The sequence below is a fragment of the Haliotis cracherodii genome, unplaced genomic scaffold (genome assembly GCF_022045235.1).
Source record: "Haliotis cracherodii isolate W230 unplaced genomic scaffold, xgHalCrac1.p SCAF_13, whole genome shotgun sequence".
NCBI classification, from domain to species: domain Eukaryota; kingdom Metazoa; phylum Mollusca; class Gastropoda; order Lepetellida; family Haliotidae; genus Haliotis; species Haliotis cracherodii.
In genome coordinates, this window is record NW_027266268.1 from 4,257,122 (window position 1) to 4,276,585 (window position 19,464).

General features: G+C 39.4%; 2 protein-coding genes across 2 annotated transcripts in view; both read right to left on the reverse strand.

The window, feature by feature from the left end:
* Positions 1-8,519, reverse strand: part of LOC139458758 (uncharacterized) — a 35,854-nt gene extending 27,335 nt beyond the window's left edge. Inside the window, exon 1 of the mRNA XM_071240171.1 lies at positions 6,106-8,519. Coding sequence (XP_071096272.1) covers positions 6,106-8,519 — 2,414 coding nt within the window. The remainder of the gene's footprint in view (positions 1-6,105) is intronic.
* A 4,526-nt stretch (positions 8,520-13,045) lies between these two features.
* LOC139459521 (ecotropic viral integration site 5 ortholog-like) overlaps positions 13,046-19,464 on the reverse strand; it is a 79,388-nt gene continuing 72,969 nt past the window's right edge. The window contains exon 22 of the mRNA XM_071241040.1: positions 13,046-19,259. Coding sequence (XP_071097141.1) covers positions 19,252-19,259 — 8 coding nt within the window. The 3' untranslated portion in view covers positions 13,046-19,251. The remainder of the gene's footprint in view (positions 19,260-19,464) is intronic.

The following is a 19,464-nucleotide window of genomic DNA, read 5'->3' on the forward strand; positions in this document are numbered from 1 at the left end:
TTAGCATACAATTTCTCGAACGACTTAATCAGGTCTTAGGTGACAACACCTTGAAAATCTGTCTTCCCACGAAATTTGAATAAATTGTAATGTACCTTAGCAACAGAGAAATGTGGACACCATAAGCTTGAGCCGATGATATGGCTGGAAATTCACGAATGGAAAATAGAATTCAACCTTACTGTCGAACAGCTTGGTGAACAGGTTGCCATTAGTTTGAATTTCTATGTAAAGATCCTGATACGAAGCTGAGTATGGCTTCTTTGTGTCTTTGTTTTCAAACTGGTGAATAGATGTTTGGCTTGAAAGATATTGATGAAATATGACTTTAAGAGATTTATCACTTAAAGACAATATTAGATTCAGACTTACGCTTATTAACAATACTCTCGAGGCCTATGTATGATTCAATTGTTCCATGTGTTCAGGTCTTCACACACGTACATGTTGTTAATGTTGCTGGTATGTGAGTGAGATCCTTCTACTTCTAAATGTGTTCAGGTCTTCACACACGTATATGTTGTGGATGTTGCTGGTTTGTGAGTGAGATCCTTCTACTTCTAAATGTGTTCAGGTCTTCACACACGTACATGTTGTGGATGTTGCTGGTTTGTGAGTGAGATCCTTCTACTTCTAAATGTGTTCAGGTCTTCACACACGTACATGTTGTGGATGTTGCTGGTTTGTGAGTGAGATCCTTCTACTTCTAAATGTGTTCAGGTCTTCACACACGTACATGTTGTGGATGTTGCTGGTTTGTGAGTGAGATCCTTCTACTTCTAAATGTGTTCAGGTCTTCACACACGTACATGTTGTGGATGTTGCTGGTTTGTGAGTGAGATCCTTCTACTTCTAAATGTGTTCAGGTCTTCACACACGTATATGTTGTGGATGTTGCTGGTATGTATGTGCGATCCTTCTACTTCTAAATGTGTTCAGGTCTTCACACACGTACATGTTGTGGATGTTGCTGGTATGTGAGTGAGATCCTTCTACTTCTAAGTGTTCAGGTCTTCACACACGTACATGTTGTTGATGTTGCTGGTATGTGAGTGAGATCCTTCTACTTCTAAATGTGTTCAGGTCTTCACCTACGTACATGTTGTGGATGTCGCTGGTATGTGAGTGAGATCCTTCTACTTCTAAGTGTTCAGGTCTTCACACACGTACATGTTGTTAATGTTGCTGGTATGTGAGTGAGATCCTTCTACTTCTAAGTGTTCAGGTCTTCACCTACGTACATGGTGTGGATGTTGCTGGTATGTAAGTGAGATCCTTCTACTTCTAAGTGTTCAGGTCTTCACACACGTACATGTTGTGGCTGTTGCTGGTATGTAAGTGAGTTCCTTCTACTTCTAAATGTGTTCAGTTCTTCACCTACGTACATGGTGTGGATGTTGCTGGTATGTGAGTGAGATCCTTCTACTTCTAAGTGTTCAGGTCTTCACACACGTACATGTTGTGGATGTTGCTGGTATGTCAGTGAGATCCTTCTACTTCTAAGTGTTCAGGTCTTCACCTACGTACATGTTGTGGATGTTGCTGGTATGTAAGTGAGATCCTTCTACTTCTAAATGTGTTCAGGTCTTCACCTACGTACATGGTGTGGATGTTGCTGGTATGTAAGTGAGATCCTTCTACTTCTAAGTGTTCAGGTCTTCACACACATACATGTTGTGGATGTTGCTGGTATGTGAGTGAGATCCTTCTACTTCTAAATGTGTTCAGTTCTTCACAACACGTACATCTTGTGGATGTTGCTGGTATGTAAGTGAGATCCTTTTACTTCTAAATGTGTTCAGGTCTTCACACACGTACATGTTGTGGATGTTGCTGGTATGTAAGTGAGATCCTTCTACTTCTAAGTGTTCAGGTCTTCGTACACGTACATGTTGTGGATGTTGCTGGTATGTAAGTGAGATCCTTCTACTTCTAAGTGTGTTCAGGTCTTCACACACGTATATGTTGTGGATGTTGCTGGTATGTGAGTGAGATCCTTCTACTTCTAAGTGTTCAGGTCTTCATACACGTATATGTTGTGGATGTTGCTGGTATGTAAGTGAGATCCTTCTACTTCTAAATGTGTTCAGGTCTTCATACACGTATATGTTGTGGATGATGCTGGTATGTAAGTGAGATCCTTCTACTTCTAAGTGTTCAGGTCTTCACACACATACATGTTGTGGATGTTGCTGGTATGTAAGTGAGATCCTTCTACTTCTAAATGTGTTCAGGTCTTCACACACGTACATGTTGTGGATATTGCTGGTATGTAAGTGAGATCCTTCTACTTCTAAGTGTTCAGGTCTTCACACACGTACATGTTGTTAATGTTGCTGGTATGTGAGTGAGATCCTTCTACTTCTAAGTGTTCAGGTCTTCACACACGTACATGTTGTGGCTGTTGCTGGTATGTAAGTGAGTTCCTTCTACTTCTAAATGTGTTCAGGTCTTCACCTACGTACATGGTGTGGATGTTGCTGGTATGTAAGTGAGATCCTTCTACTTCTAAGTGTTCAGGTCTTCACACACGTACATGTTGTGGCTGTTGCTGGTATGTAAGTGAGATCCTTCTACTTCTAAATGTGTTCAGTTCTTCACCTACGTACATGGTGTGGATGTTGCTGGTATGTAAGTGAGATCCTTCTACTTCTAAGTGTTCAGGTCTTCACACACATACATGTTGTGGATGTTGCTGGTATGTAAGTGAGATCCTTCTACTTCTAAATGTGTTCAGGTCTTCACACACGTACATGTTGTGGATGTTGCTGGTATGTAAGTGAGATCCTTCTACTTCTAAGTGTTCAGGTATTCACAACACGTACATGTTGTGGATGTTGCTGTTATGTAAGTGAGGTCCTCCTCCTTCTAAATGTGTTCAGACACACAAAACAAAACACACTCTAAACCTTTCGTCCGTTTAGGATTTACACACAATCCCCAAAGCACATTTAGAGCTGTATGTAACATGTCTTCTATGACGTTACCTGGACACATTTTTACATTGTAGCTTTTTGTCGAGTTGAATTCCAGCAATGTTTTCCCCAAACTCTGACGCTTCGGAAATGGCCATTGCTTAGAGACACGCAAGGGGTACTGGGGACCTACTCAGCCCCAGAAACCCAACTTAGAGACAAGCATGCGATACTGTTTTTTGACAGAACTCCGACTTAAAGACAAGGATGCGCTAAGGGACCTCTTCTGTTCAAGATTACCCACCTCGAGGCAATTGAAAGTGTGCGAAACATAGATTCATATAGATTTGTATGGGTCAACATTTCAAAAAGACAAGAAACGTCATAATATCATTAAACCTATAACTGAAACAATAGCTCTATAATATGTAACAGATACTTATATGCCCAAGCAAATATTTCCCGATTGATATAGGCCAAGTATACGGCTTATTGCGGGTAATGATTTGTCGGATGTCGCGTTCTGTATAATGACTTGTACAGGATGTTATGCAATTATCTTATATATGGGCTCGTCTTCTGAAAAAACGTAGAGATAAACTTACCTCCCATCCACAAACTTGTGTTTCAAATTGATCTAAACAAACTTAAACATATTCATTTGTTTGAGAACTATCTGAATTCGTATATCAATCAAACGAAACATTTCACATAAACTTAAAAACTATGCAAGCAACATTAGAGTTATTTACACAATCTGTAAACTACTGGTGAAACTAGCTGCCCTGGTTACATTGAGATTTGAGTGTCACCATAATGAATAAGAGATCCTAGTACATCCTGGATACCATGTAGACTGTCTGGACAATTGCTGGACTTCAGGACCGCCAAGAATGAAACCACAGAACGTTACAAAGGGGGGCAACACTAAACAAAGAGATAGAGAACGCCACGTGGGAGGGACTGGCTGACAGTCTTGTCTTATCACATTGATGCCGAACACCAGGCAGTGTAACAACAAGTACCATCAATTAGCCCTGTCTTGTTATGACGGGGATCGAACCATCGACGTTCCGCTCTCTGGGCAGATACTCCATCCACTTGACTACGGATGTGGACTCTTGTGAATGAGTGAAGGAACACTGAGGCGAGAGTTATCACTCGCTCCTTCGCAATACGTGTTGTGAAGCGTTGTGAAGTGTTGTGAAGTGTTGTGAAGCGTTGTGAAACGTTGTGAAGTGTTGTGAAGTGTTGTGAAGCGTTGTGAAGCGTTGTGAAGTGTTGTGAAGTGAAGTGTTGAGGTGAGGCACGGGGTGTTGAATGGATGCATGGTGTGAGGAATAGAAGCGCGAAGATTTTTAACAAAAGCATAAAGTGTAAACTGAAGTGTCAAAGAGAAGACTGAAGTTTCAAAGTGTAAACTGAGGTGTCAAAGAGGAGACTGAAGTGTCAAAGAGGAGACTGAGGTGTCAAAGTGGAGACTGAAGTGTCAAAGTGGAGACTGAAATGTCAAAGAGGAGACTTAAGGGTCAAAGAGGAGACTGAAGTGTCAAAGAGGAGACTGAAGTGTTAAAGAGGAGACTGAGGTGTCAAAGTGGAGACTCAAGTTTCAAAGAGGTGACTGAGGTGTCAAAGTGGAGACTGGAGTTTCAAAGAGGAGACTGAAGTGTCAAAGTGGAGACTGAAGTATCAAAGAGGAGACTGAAGTGTAAAAGAGGAGACTGAAGTGTGAAAGAGGAGACTGAAGTGTCAAAGTGGAGACTGAAATGTCAAAGAGGAGACTGAAGTGGGAAAGAGGAGACTGAAGTATCAAAGTGGAGACTGAAATGTCAATGAGGAGACTGAAGTGTCAAAGTGGAGACTGAAATGTCAAAGAGGAGACTTAAGGGTCAAAGCAAACACGTTCACTTAACCTAATTTAAGATTTTACGTTCTGTATGCTAACATCCGATTTCGCCCCGAACGTTTTGGTCAATCTGTAGGTATCATGTGGACCTTGCCTGCATTTGAAATAAGCAATTAAAATCGCAAAGTGATATCAGTTACATGGAGACCACTTAAAATACTTGGCCTCGTGTCTCAGTACTAGAGAGAAATTTCATACTTACAATACTAATGCTGATATGTGACGGGGTTGCTTTCTCTTGCCCATCGTCGCCTTAAGTGGCGTCCGTCAACACCCAGAGCGATTTCCACACCGATGGAGTGGAGGGATTGGTTACCAGGTATTGATTCAGTACCCATCGCGTGAGAATCCCAATGTTTTATCCGGATAAGGTGTTTTTCCATCGATTTAATTACTTGTCTGTTGTTCTTGTGTTGCCAAGGCGGTGTCAAATTTTCTTATATAAATATATTCAGCAAGTTGGAATAATAGTTCAGGTGATGGAATGTTTGTGTTCTATTTACAGTAGGTTTCATTAGCAAGTTTCATAATAAAATATGCATTTGACAAAAATGGAGGGACATTAGATTGTGTGCAAGTCATTATTTTCATTGTCCCACTAAACACGGTGCACCTCTTACTCACAGGCAAACATATCTTTATTCGGGTTGGAAGGTAGAATGCATAAATTCGAAGCAGTTGTGTCTTTGCTTTGAACTGATAAAGTTGCTTATGGCTTGTGAAAGCGTGAACGTCATTTGATGGATGACGTCAGGTGTTTCATTGCGTTGACGTAACATGGCATTGTAATCTCCACCTCCAATGCTCTCCACATCCATGCACAGTTATAACAGTTTCTATTTCTTAACATGACATTATATTCTTGCCAATATCTTAATATCAAATAACCTGTCGGACAACAAAAGTATAAACTTGAAAATAATACTTGACTTGACCACACAGAAAACAAAACGTCATCAAAACGTTACTAGGTTGAAACATATTCCTAAACACAGCAAACGTGAGGTCCGAAACACAACTATGATACCATATACAAATACATCCCCATCGAATACTCATTCCTTGTCTGTTACATTCATAGCCACCTTGAAACATCTACGAATACTTTCTTTTGTCCGGGAGTTTACAGTAACAGTACGTCCTTTATATTGAAGTCCACAATAGTGTCCCATCTGTAATGACCCATTAAAGTCTTATAAGCGCACGTACTGGTATTGATCTATGACACCATGCATATGAACCCGATACTTTCAGTATTCAACACAAACGCAGAGGTATACTTACACTTGTGACACCTGAATAAGATCCCCAAGATTGTCCTCCTCTTCCTCCTCAACATCTTCACCAGAGTTATCTCCCCAGCTGACCGTCGACGACCTTGCCGAGTTAAGGTATTTAGCGCTGAGGTATGACGTGTTACTCGGGGTGTCACTGACCTCAATCGTCCGACTCACTACCCCTGACGAGCTCACAATGGAGTCCACATCAGTCTCAACCATCAACACAGGGGTTTCAAAACTCGTCTCTAACCGCCTGCCCATAATGTGTTCAACCTCATTGTCTTCATCAGTTCTCGATGAATGGACCTTCTTATGTCCTTTATCACTAGATCTATTAGATATCAGCTTGTTTTTGCTAAAACGTCTTCTAGTTCTTTCCCCTTTTCTTGCCAGTTTTCGTTTGTTTGTTTGGACAGTGGAGCCAACATAAAGTCTATTTCTGTCAATGATAGGGCTTCTTCTTGCACTGTCTTGTTCGTCGACTCTTCCTATAATAGGCAGAGTTGCTATTTCATTTCTGTCGTGCCCTTCTGTTGAATTCACCCTCACGAAAATAGGCATTTCAGTATCGCTTTGTCCTGCTGAGAGCAAGCCCCCCTTCCCCAAATTCGATCGTCCTTTAGAGGTTCTGCTGTAATTCTGGGTCGTTGTACCACTTGTTGAAGCACGAGTTGAAGTACGGGTTGAAGCGCGGGTTGGAACACCACTAGATTGTCTCCACATGTTCCTGTCTTGGCTGTACTTGTGTGCATCCATCCCCAGGTACTCCACCGACCATTCCTCTATGCCGCCACTCCTTGGCACTCTATGCCCAGTGGATACAGGGGTTTCTGTTTTGGAGAATTGGAACACATAATCCTTCCTCCGTGTTGCTGTTGCAGCTACCTTGGAGCTAAGTCTGTGTCCTCTTTCAGGGATTCCAAATCCACTTGAGGTCAACACGACCTCTGGATTTCCCTGGCGTCTGAAAGCGTTTGATCCATCCCGCCTGTCCTTTCTGACATGAACCGATGTTCCCCGGAGATTTAGATGATTATATTCGGCAATTGTTTGGTCACTGGGGACATCAGTCTGATTGCTATGAGTTGACCATGAGTCCTTTTCCTCACGAAACTCACCATTTTTTATTGACGACTGAGAGTGCACATGCTCACCTACAGTCCGTTTCACAGTCTCGTGAGTTGTTTTATCAATCACAATCTTGGGAGATCTGGCTCCTCTAAGGGGGAGTGCACTTGTCTTAGGTTTACCCCTTGTATTCTGTGCAATGCGTCTATTTATGTGCTCAAGCCTTTCCTGAAACCTCTTCTTCCACGGGCTGCCCTTTCTTTCCGACGAATTGTCTCTTTGGGTCACATTAAAATGCGGGGGTGTTTCGGGTGTCATTCGTTGGCTCTCTTTCCTCGAGCTTCTTCCACTTGTGCTTGTTCGAGAGCGTGTCCTTTCTTTATGATCTGGGGATAACATGTTATTCCCGCGGGAACAGCCCCTGTGAGACAGAGGAGAAAGTTTCCCACCACTTCCCTTGTCTTCAATATCCACACTTAGGTCTGGAGTAAATGTGACAGTTTTTTTCCTTGATGTTGTGTAATCAAGGCTGTTCGATGGATGATTGTACTCCTTTGTGTGAACACCAAGTAGGCCGCCATGGTCGCGTGTGAATGAAGGAGAATTCCTCAATTGTTCACTAATATATTCTTCTTGCATTTGTCTTTCATTGCCAGGGTTGAGTCTCAGCTCATGCTTATCAAGAGCTGGTTTAGTCTCGTGGGTGTCCCGCACCTCAAAGTACGTTCCATTATGATAAATGGCATAACCTACTTCATGGTTCTTCTCCTGTCCCTTCAACCCATCATCTGTGTTGTTGACATTATCCAAGATAAGGATATCAATCTTGCTTGAAGTCTTGTCATTGCAGTCTTGAGAACCATTGGCAAGTTCATTATGAAACGAGGGCTGTCGATGTAGCTCAACCTCAGTGTATTTTGTTGCACCGGCTCCTTCAGAAGCTTCGTCCAAGGAAAGACTAAGAACAGCTTCTTGCAAAGGTGGGAATAGGGAACCAATACCAACGTAGATCTTCCCTTGGCGTTTCAATGTCTGTCTCCTCTGCTGAACATCGCCATCTAAAGAAGGAATATCAGAACTTTTATACGAAGGCAACTTAGGGAGGTCAGCTCCAAAATGATCGTCCTCTTTCAACTTGAAAGAATCTTTAGATTCGTCAACAACTAAAGGAAGAGGGGAGCGTTTGTGGAGATCTTTCCAGCCTGTTGGCCAAGAATATACATCCCTTTTGTTATCCATGGGGGCCAATGTTGTGTCAATGTGAAGTTGGTTCATCTCATCTGTGGTGCCTATACTAAAAGCGGGTAAGAATTGCATTATGTACATATACTGCACTGCCAGTGCCCACATGCATTTCTCCCAATGGTAGAATTAATATATAAAAGTAACACTGATTCATTCACGTTTTGTAAGACAAATGTCAGTTCACATTTTGGATATTGAATGTTGTAGTGAATACGTGTCTTGAAATAACATGAATAGGAATCCATTGAATAAAGTGTCAGATCCATGCCCTGCCATGTTCTCAGTTACATGAATATTTGTCACAATTGATTCCTACACAGGAAGCCCATTTCTTGAAAAGAGGTTTATATTTAAGTGTCCTTGTTGATTCTTAACGTTTAAAAAACCGTAACATTTGTTTAAGGTTACCTAACTCCTGGGACATCAATAAGTCATGTGCCCCTTGATTGCTTCATAATCCCCACGCAAGGATGAGCAGCAAGGGGACCATCCCTGTCTATGTTGACATGTGAGGCGCATCACCCATCGGCTGACAGATCGATGGGGAACTATAGAGGAAAAGCAAACATCACCTTCTTTACCCTATTTACGTCCAGACACAACTTGGTGTAGCAGTGTGGAGCTTGAAGTGCTCTGTGTCGATCTTCCTCTTGGATATGCTTTGGCTTGTCTTTTCACTTGAAAAAATGTTCAAGATACATCGATACCATTTATCCCGATAGCTTTTTTCCACATGGGATGTGACATTTCATGAGCCTTCAATATCCAAGATAGTTTAACCTCGAGGCATATATACACATATTCACATTCATTTCAGAATGTATCCTTTAGCTGCCCATATGTTGCCCAAGAAATGTTCTTGTCCTTGCCACCTCTGTGATTTTGGCTTCGGTCTAAACATTATTTGTCTGTGCCATTTACCTGGGTAGATTTGATGTTCATGTCCATTATCCACACAATCGGAGTAACCACTTGTCCATGATCATCTTGAGATCACAAAAAATAAATCACAATTTTCCACCGCTTCCGCCAAGTCTCGAGGAAACACTAGTCTAGTTGTTGTCTCGAACCTCGTCTTTATTCCTTTGTGAAATCCAGAAATCCAGAAATCAACCTCCAGACAATAGCATGTGATTGTGCTGAATCATAACTATCCAAAGTCTCATCCCATGTCAATTTCTTAACTCTATGACTCGTTGAGAGCAGGTCATATCACTCTGTCCTCTTGAACACTTAACATCGAGCCGGATCTTCATAAGCTGGTCAATTCTGATGTGATGACGTCGTTGTGATACGGCTTCAACAGTGGAGCTAATAACGTATCACTTTCATCACGGGCGTCGGGGTTCATGAAACACTTTCATGAAATACATTCTCGCACATATAGCGCTCTCAGGATCACACACATGTTCATCTAGCCATGATACCAATGGCTTTGTTCAAGGTACTCCAGAAACTAGAAATATTACCTGATATATTCTGCACATGCTCCCAGTTAAAGTAGGTCATATCGCACACGTTTCCCAGATTGAACGCTGCGTTATATTACCAAATTAATTACATCCACGCACACATTGCTCCCTTGAGATTCCAATTTCGACAGCCATTTCCCACGGAGGTTCTACAGGCCAGACACAATGACGAAGGTCATTGCACTGTGTATTGTCCCTGACGTTGACCGCTCCTTGAAGATAATGCATCGCCAGTTTATGTTGATATTAATCAGCATACATTTTACTATTGACCATCCCTAGACTCATGCTGGTTTAAAAACAGTTGTGTAAATCTTGTGGTCTCGGGGAATTAACGTCTATTGCGCTTGAATCAGGCGGTATGAATTTTGAATGAGACGTTAGACATGCAACGCTTTGACGCCTGCCGTCACTGATATGGGGCGCTTGATGACTGACCTAGAGATTTGTCCTTTGTTAAAAGTCATTCTACAAAACAGAACAAGTATTGGGAATTTGTTTCAGTCTGAGGAATGAATAATAATGGTTTTAAAACTGTATTTAAACGTTTCGGCAGCAACTCATGTTATACCGGAATGGTTGATAGCTGTAGTTTTGAGTGATTAAATATCAAAAGTATCATGTAGGGCCATCGTGTGGAACCCCATTCACGTTACTAGGGGTACTTGATTCTATCTTGATCAACAAAGAAACAGCAGACAATCTAAAGACCTGTGAACAGTAATGGGCAATGAACACTGGTATGGTAAACAGAGATATATTCAAATGTACACTTATTATTGAACAACACACCATGTATATACTCGTAAAAGCGACAAAACATTCCATATCCATCAGAAATCTCTGCCAAAAGCCGAGTCGACTGTACGATTCCGACTATAGCATAAGCATGTGTTTATGAATCACAACTAGTGATGACGCCAAGTGTTCCTGAAATTGTGAGCGTACCATACCCCACCGGTGGTTCCCGTCACAAACACATACAAAGGCGTGACCGGGTTGACAAATGACAAGATAGTATGAATGATCGGTATCAGTGAGGATTGCAATGTAGAACTTATAGGTGTAATGTTATATTACTCTGTATAAGATAGCTACGCGATAAATCGCAAAGAACAATAATAGCGAAGTGTGGTTTATTTCACGATAAAACATAATTAGTTCTATCGTGACGTCATTTTTGAAGATGCGCTCGCAACTTGATGACGTCGTATATTAGATGACGTATTTTTTGAGAGGGCAGGATCTAGTGAGTTCTTCCCCATAGATGAAGGTGGACCACGCAGGTAAACGCGATGGCTGAACGATCGCATCCAAAGGCTGGAGAGATAAAACAATCGGTATTGGGAGAAAAGGTACAGGTAATCGACGTAAGAATTGTGAGAATATACGGTAAATACCCACCTGTGCATAAAATGGACTGTCCGACATTGCCGAGGTCGGATTCTATTAAGGGAGTCATCATTATTGAAATACGGGTAAATATTTTTAAAGCTTGTACACTTTATCATTATCCTTAAAGAGGCTGTACATAATGTTGATTTCTCATAATAGGAATAAACAACGCTGTGCCCTTCAAGGCTTATTCCTGCATTGTTTTACTGTACGATAAACAACCCTACTCGTCGTTTATTTCTTAAATAAGCCGAGCCCATAAACCGCTGAGTTTCTCCACGTTACAGTTGGAAAGAAACAGATACTTTTTCTGGGAAGCTGACATGATCAGCACCTGTCAGAAAGAAGATTTCCAACACCAAACATTAAAATTATCTTTTGAGTAAAGGGTGGGTGTGTCAGGCTTTAAATATATTATATGGGTATGAAATCGTATTCGATACCTCGTTCTCAAAAGGATACTTATTCTTGGCCGCTCTCAATAGCGGTCAGTAGATGTCCGATAGTAGCCACGAGCATTTCAGAAATACAGTATCAAATAATATTGGGGGAATACTGGCTGTTATTATCGTATTTATGACAACAAAGGCTGTTGGTGTTAATAAGTTGTTAGTGCACACTGTATATAGAGTTAAACGAGCTGCTGTAATCAATGAAGTTTAACAGTAAAATCTGATTCTGCAATCGTGGTAAAAATTCAGTGCAATTCAGTGTCTTTATTGAATACTGTCAACACCGTTGTGTCGAAGGTGAAGGAACCTACGTAAATACTTAAGAGTTATGCGAGGTTCGACACAACCGAAAATAATGAATAAGGGAGGAATAGGAAGGGGCCATGCTTTTACTTAGAGACAACGGTAAGTTCGACACATCAAAGTTCGAAACAATGGCATTTGACTGTACTATTGTACACATTATGTATATATATATATATAGATTCTTGTGACACAGTTGTGGTTTCTTCGGAGCATTAAACTGAATTATGATTGGATTGGGGACATAGAGACTAGTTATTCTGTAGAAAAACATGTCTAACATATACGTTACGCAAAGTGCGCAGCTGTGCAGTCTAAACAATTCTGAACAAGGTGTACCAACAATTATGTTGCGGCGTCCATTATATACTTGAATGAAGTATTTGGAAATTTCTTGGCACCTTATAATAGACACAGCTCAAGTCAATGACTGCATCCTTGAGTTCTTTATCAAACGTTACTTATTTTGCTATCACCCTATGTGTTGATCCATCAATTAGTAACCAACACGCCCAAATGGGACATTGCTGTTTATCTTAGCTATTTAGCCCTTATCGAGTGGGTAAATTTTTAATGCAGCATTCAGCAACATTCACCGTTAACCAAGCAAACCAGTGACTGAAACCACGTCATCGGGACACGATGACACACAACCAGTAGCCACAAAATCTGGACCCCTGATCCTCCCTAGTCGGCTCTTACAAGCCTGGCATAGTCGAAACCCTTACAAGCTGGAATTCCCAAGGGACCTGGAGCTAAGAGGACGATGGACCGTGAATAGTCCTAGATAGGGCGTTTCTCACAGATGGGTTTGATACCCTACATGTGAATATGGAGTGAAGTGTATTGTTTGTGTCAATACAGAAAGGGCGAATTCCAGAAACACATTGAAGTAATTCGTCCACCAGGACAGGAAGACACCTGGTCGGGTCATCATTATGAAGTTTCGAGAAACAACAGAACGGCTTTTAAACGCTTGTTGGTAAATATTTTAATCCATAGAGACAAGGACAGGCGAAAGAAGAACATTAGTGACAGCGTAATAAACAAAAGCACCTCTTTCGTAGCATGATATTTACAAGATTAACGCCAAGTGCACAAATAAACGTAAGGACTTTTCACCAATGTTCGATTAATACATCGTGGGTAGTATTTCTGCTTTACACTCACGCACTTACTACCCTTCCCTTGGAAAATTCTGCTAGTAACATGTTATCACAATTATTATAGAACAATAGAGTATTCTGCAGGATTTACAGATCAATTAGTCAACATGTACAAACACAGGCCCCATACCATGCAATCAATCAGCAATCAGTCGCACATTCGCAATGTATTACTTCGGTGGGTTGGGGTTTACGCCTCTCTGGGGAATATTACAGCCTTGTCGAGACGGGGAACACAATCAATTGACCAGAAACTACAATTTCAGGACCAGTCACCTCTTTGTCCCGAACAAAACATATTTGATAACTATTACTACAGCGTGTTCTATATTTAACAAAGAATATTCCAGGTGAAACCCGGGTTATAAAATGTACGATGGGTGAAACATGTCACTTATGTCCTTATTTGATTTGGTCAGTTCTCAGTATTCTATCATATTTCGTTATGTGGACTTGAAACAGCTGGGTTGAAACCAGATGCAGGGTCTTGTAGGACCATAGAAGTGTAAAACTTGCTGATGAAGCTAAATCTCTTTACAACAACAAACATTCATTATAACAATTCGTTGTGACCTTAAAACACAAATCTAAATATCACACTTATTCAAGCTATAGAGTATGTCATACATAATGGATTGAAACGTTCACCCAGGCCAAAGACGTTTGGCTGAATGTTAGATTGCTTTCAGAAGACCCTGATAATTACATAGCCATTATAAATCAAAAAGATAACATTGATGTGTTATGAATATCATGAAGAGTACAAAGTAAGCATTGAGTAGGAAAATGCATCTCTCCCTGGGACCTGATATTTCCTTAGCAACGTATCTCCTAGGCTTCGAGGTTAATACCATGAGTACCACTGTGCCAAGTAGCCAAGGTTTCATCTTTAAATGTTCATCCACTGCATGTACTTGCTATTGTGACCAATCTTAAGATGAGAAGATCGCAACAGGAACACGACTCTCCTAATGGTTCAGTTTTGAAGGATAACTATTTATTACCTGGATAATAGTCTGCATGATTTTATCCAAACTATTGAAAATTACAGTAGACACTGTGATATATATATCCTGCTATTCACGAGCATTGAATATAAGGGAGGAAGACTTGTTTCCAGGACCATTGTTCCCACTGCCATGTAAAATAGTTTCTTACACTATGTAAGCCTCTTAACAAAAGGGAGTAACTTTCACCTCACAGCATTAGTTCTTTGTTACTTCTCCAACATGTCTTAAGTCTTTGCAATCTTTGCTTACAGAGATAAAGAGATAACTGGGGATCACAGCAGCTTTGAAACTGGAAATGAATTCAAAGAACAAGGTAGGATATGGGCCCTTTTTGGCCCACAGGAAATGTCAATTTTTTAGTTCGTTGAAAATCTTGTAATATTGGTATGAAAAATGATTAATTAGTTCAAATGTCTGACAACAGACTTTGTTTCTTTCTTACACTTCCATGTTTGGTAATAATTAGTAAGTCCTTAGCAAGATTATCTTTCACCAATGATTGTAATATTTATATCTACATACTTATGAAAATCAGCTATGGTCAAATACTTGCTTATGTTAAAAATTTGGGAATACACTTTCAGAAACACTAAACCATTTTGACACTTCGTAGCCTTCCCTATATATTTTGACATCTAATAAATCCCAAACTACAAGTGTTGAAATGAACAAAGTGTAATTCTCATTCACATGAACACATCTTTTATAACAATTTATAAATGTCTTACTTATTTCTTTAACGATGCAGAACCTGTGGGCCAGCATACCACACCTTGTTCTTTACTTTCTACCAGACTGAAATATCTCTCCACAAGTGAGATGTATATAAACAAGTCTATTATTAAGCTTGACTTGGCAAGCTAGCAAAGATGATTGCATACTCGAACAAATACACAGAGAAGGTTCTTGTCGAGTACTGACAGTTACATTGAGACAATTTGAAAAGCAAATCAAACTAGTAATACCATGTGGTCAAATATCTCATTCCATTTCTTCCTTTAAATAAAGAATTATGCTCCATGGTCCGGTGCTTATTTCTATTGTTGGTCTACATGTTGTCGAGGTCCTCTTTTGTTTGATTTCTAATGTAGTGAACATCTACGGTATTTTCTGAATGCTGCTCTAATGACAGTATTCAAACCTAGAAAATAACACCACATAATACTCCTGAAAACAGGCAAAATAAATAAAATGGGAACAAAGACAATTTTCACTTTAAAATAATTCTTTATACAATGTCACATATATGTACAACATACACATTTGCATTGCCACATACAACTTTACATATTTGCTGCACAAACAATTGCATCAACTATACAATACACATGTATATATATATATATCTTAAAACTTAAGAAAATACAAATTATTTCCGTAAAATTTCATGGACACAGTCATAACACCTATCAACCATTTATACAACATAACTAGCCCTCAACTAACCAGCATAACAATCAATGCCCATCAGTACCTAATACAGAACAGAGCCATGTAACAGGATAGTAGAGTTATTGTCTACAACTTTAAAGCCCAACAAAAAAGGCATGCATTTAACAATGGAGAACAAAAATCTTTAACAAGTTGCTCCTAAAAACATTAACTTATACTACCCAATAGAAGTTAAGGACCACTTGACCCTATTATCTTACTAGAGTTAATCTGTCATGGCAAGACATTAACTATTGTAATATGAACGAATGGGGTGGTCCTTAACTTCTTTTGAAGTCTCTGAAACTGGTTTTGGTGGGAAATTAAACCATATTGACTTTGTAAGCCAGCATGAAAATGTAAAACATATGGTTAACTCCAACATGTCTTTTATAACCTATTATGATATATATGTTATATCATTGGTGACCTTTTTGTGATTATGTGAGTATTTATGTTCTAATATTTTCACACATTCAATATCTCAGAAAAAAACCATAATCATGGTAGCAACAGCTGTAAATATTAATATACCAGAGGTGACCATGACATGACCATTCCTATATCTCAATATATCCACTGCTCCAGAGACAACACAAATAGTCTTTTTGAGAGTGATTTCATTCAAATCCTGAACATATCTGACATAAATGTTTAGCCATGTATACTAAAGCCAGAGCAACTGCCTTTTTTCATTTCACAGATGGGCCAAAAAATAACAAAAATATTGTGTTGCTTGCTTACTGCAATCCACTACTTGATCAAACCTTTGTTTTCAGTCCAATTCAATATGTTCAAGGCCTTCAGCTGGAATAAACCAACCATGCATATTTAGAATAAACTAGCATGATAAATAAATTCTTTTATACCAGGCTGTTTCTTCCCTCTCTTCTCTGTGAACCAAGAAATGCGATTGGCACGGCCCTAAGTGTGTTTGACAAATGTCTGTATAAAAACAAATATAAGGTGATATTGCAAAGATGTGTGTATACTGACTGTGTGTATAGTTGGGTTATTCTTTGCTAGTTATTGTGAAAGGTATTTTTGGTAGAATCAACATTTTTGTCATAATATCTCAACATTGTATAACTGGTTGTTTGAGCAAAACATTCATTCTGCCATAGCAATAACCATCAGATCTTAAACACAGGTTTTTCTGGCAGATGCTAGACCAAGAAACACAACAGTTTCTTTGCTGCATAATGATGCGAACAGTTGGACAAAGCCATATTGCAAAGTTAAACACAAATATCAAACCGGTTTTACCCTTGATAGTCCTAAAAGAACATCTTGTGTCATATTCGATATTGAAAAACAGTACTTACTACAAGCATTCACAAAAGATGGAAATAGATTTCAGAGATATTTTTTATCAAATAGACTCACAAAGTGTTGGACATGTTATTGAAGAGTCAATGTCAAAACTTTGTCACAAGACATTTGGGAAATCCACGGCTTGTTCCAGAGTCTTTTCAATATGGTTAGTTGAGATGTGACAGAGATAGGGTTACTGAATGCCTTAAGTAAGTGGAATAAAGGAGGGTGCCCAGTGCCGAGGTAAGACAACATCAGTGACCATCAGTGATTAAAGTACTGACAATCTGTGACCATGCCAGGTGCTAACTACAACATACCGTATTTTCTTGAGTATAGTGCACACTTTTTTGTCCAAAAAACACAACTAAATTAACAAGATATTGGAATATATTATTCCTGATAAAGAATAGTTTCAGATACAATTTTTGCCGATCCTTGCATTAAAATCCTGTAAAGTTATATCATTGGGTGTGTCTTGACCGAAACACCAGTAGATTCCAATGGAATGTAAAACAATGCCTAGCAGAACAAGAAATACAATTTATATAGTAAATCAACATGTGTGGTGAGTTTCTCGTCACCCATTTGTTTACCGAAATTTGCTGAAGGGGTAGATCTAAGGTGTAATTTTTTTCGGCGCTTGATATTCAAACTTTTTTTCTCAAAATACTGATTCCGCTAGAGAGAGGTGCGCATTATACATGGGTGCACACTATACTCAAGAAAATATGGTATGCAGAAGTTTGGTGGTGTATAAGGAAGGTTAAGGTTTGAAGAAATAAAAGTTGATGATATACTATTACAGTATGGTTTGGTTTCGAAGAGCTTAACACAATCAGGAATCTTGGAAAGAAGAAATTGAAAAGAAAGAAGCCTCAGAGCATGTAGGATGTGTGCAAAACAATAACAACAATGGGAAGTCACTGATTTTGTCACAGATGCAGCATTACCGTATTCACAATCACAACATTTGAGTTCTTGATCCTGTTCTAAATCAAAGCTTTACAAGCGTGTAAAAAACGATTTTACTGACTGACAGATCGAAGAGCCATGATGGTACATTTTAAAGTTAGCAGGTTTGTAAGACATTGTTTCAACAAAACAATATCACAAAATCTTAAGTCCTGTCATCATGAGTGTCTTGTTAGACCTTTGCAAAAGAGCCTACCAAACAACAATCTAATGAAACTTGTTGATTAGTTAAATACAATGTGAAGTGAAAATCCCCATCTTCTTAAGGCTTAAACTTTCAATTTCGTTTTTCCAAGTTTTGGGACAAACCATGACAAACTCATTTGAGACAGTTTGCTTGCCTTGCAATTTTGTCAAGGAGACACGGCAGCCCTTGTCCAAACAGCTTCCACCAACACACTATATGTTAGTAATACGTGATACAGACGTCCATATTTTGTCCAATAACTACATTGAAATTGCATATTCAAAGCTGATAATTCTACATGAAAATAAAATCTGAAAGACAACAAAACTTTCATCACATCAGTATCCAACACATATGGTTGAACATTTCAAAATATTTTATAAATAAGTTATCACAAACAAGTGGAGAGTGAGTGAGTGAATGAGTGAGTGACGTTTGACTGCCTGTTTCCACATCATGCAATCCAGCTGCGTACCATCTTCCTTGCTCCGATCTGAGTATTGCAGGCCAGCATTCAGAGCCCCTTGGATTGTCTTGGTTAGATGGACATGTCACACGCATGGTTTTAGTCTGGACCCAGACTGACCTACTAAGGGAGAGTTCCATGAAACATTGTGAACTGTTTCTACTCGTGGAATTTCTCCCATCAAGACTGAGCTAACTAATTTAAATATTAGATGTAGTCAATCTTACCATTTCTGACTTAAGACAAAAGTTTGTACTCCCTAAAGATTTGCTTAGAGACACATTAAAGTAAATGATACATGCATTCTCTCATAAATAACAAACAATTCTGAAAGTGTATGAACTGAACAGTTAAATTTAAAATATTTCCACATGAATTATTGGCAACATTTCACTCATAAAGATGTATCTTCCCTTTCTTCAATTTATTTGAACCTGATATTAGAACACAAAACTGTACTATTGCCTTGTAGCCTGGCAACAGTGGCTGAATATTCCAAGGAGCTCTGAATGTCATTTATAACCTTGACAACAACATTTGGCACTTGTACGAGGAGCGTGTTTGGTGGGGCGGCATGCACGCACATGCATGTGCATGCACACGCGCATTCTTGAGGCGGAGTGGCTACAGACAACAACAACATGCAGCATGCACCAAGTTCATAGTTCAGCCATCTGAAAAGAGACAATAGAGTCAGATAGAGATAGATAGAAGTCCAGTTACAGGAGAGAAGCACTGACATCATACAAAACATAACGGCTGCTAATTGTTGCATTAGGTACCACCAGTCCTTACAAACATTTCAGAACTAGCCTATTTAAATAAAAAATAAGATTTGATTGGATGGATATCAAACTTTAATTTCTAACCTGAAATCTG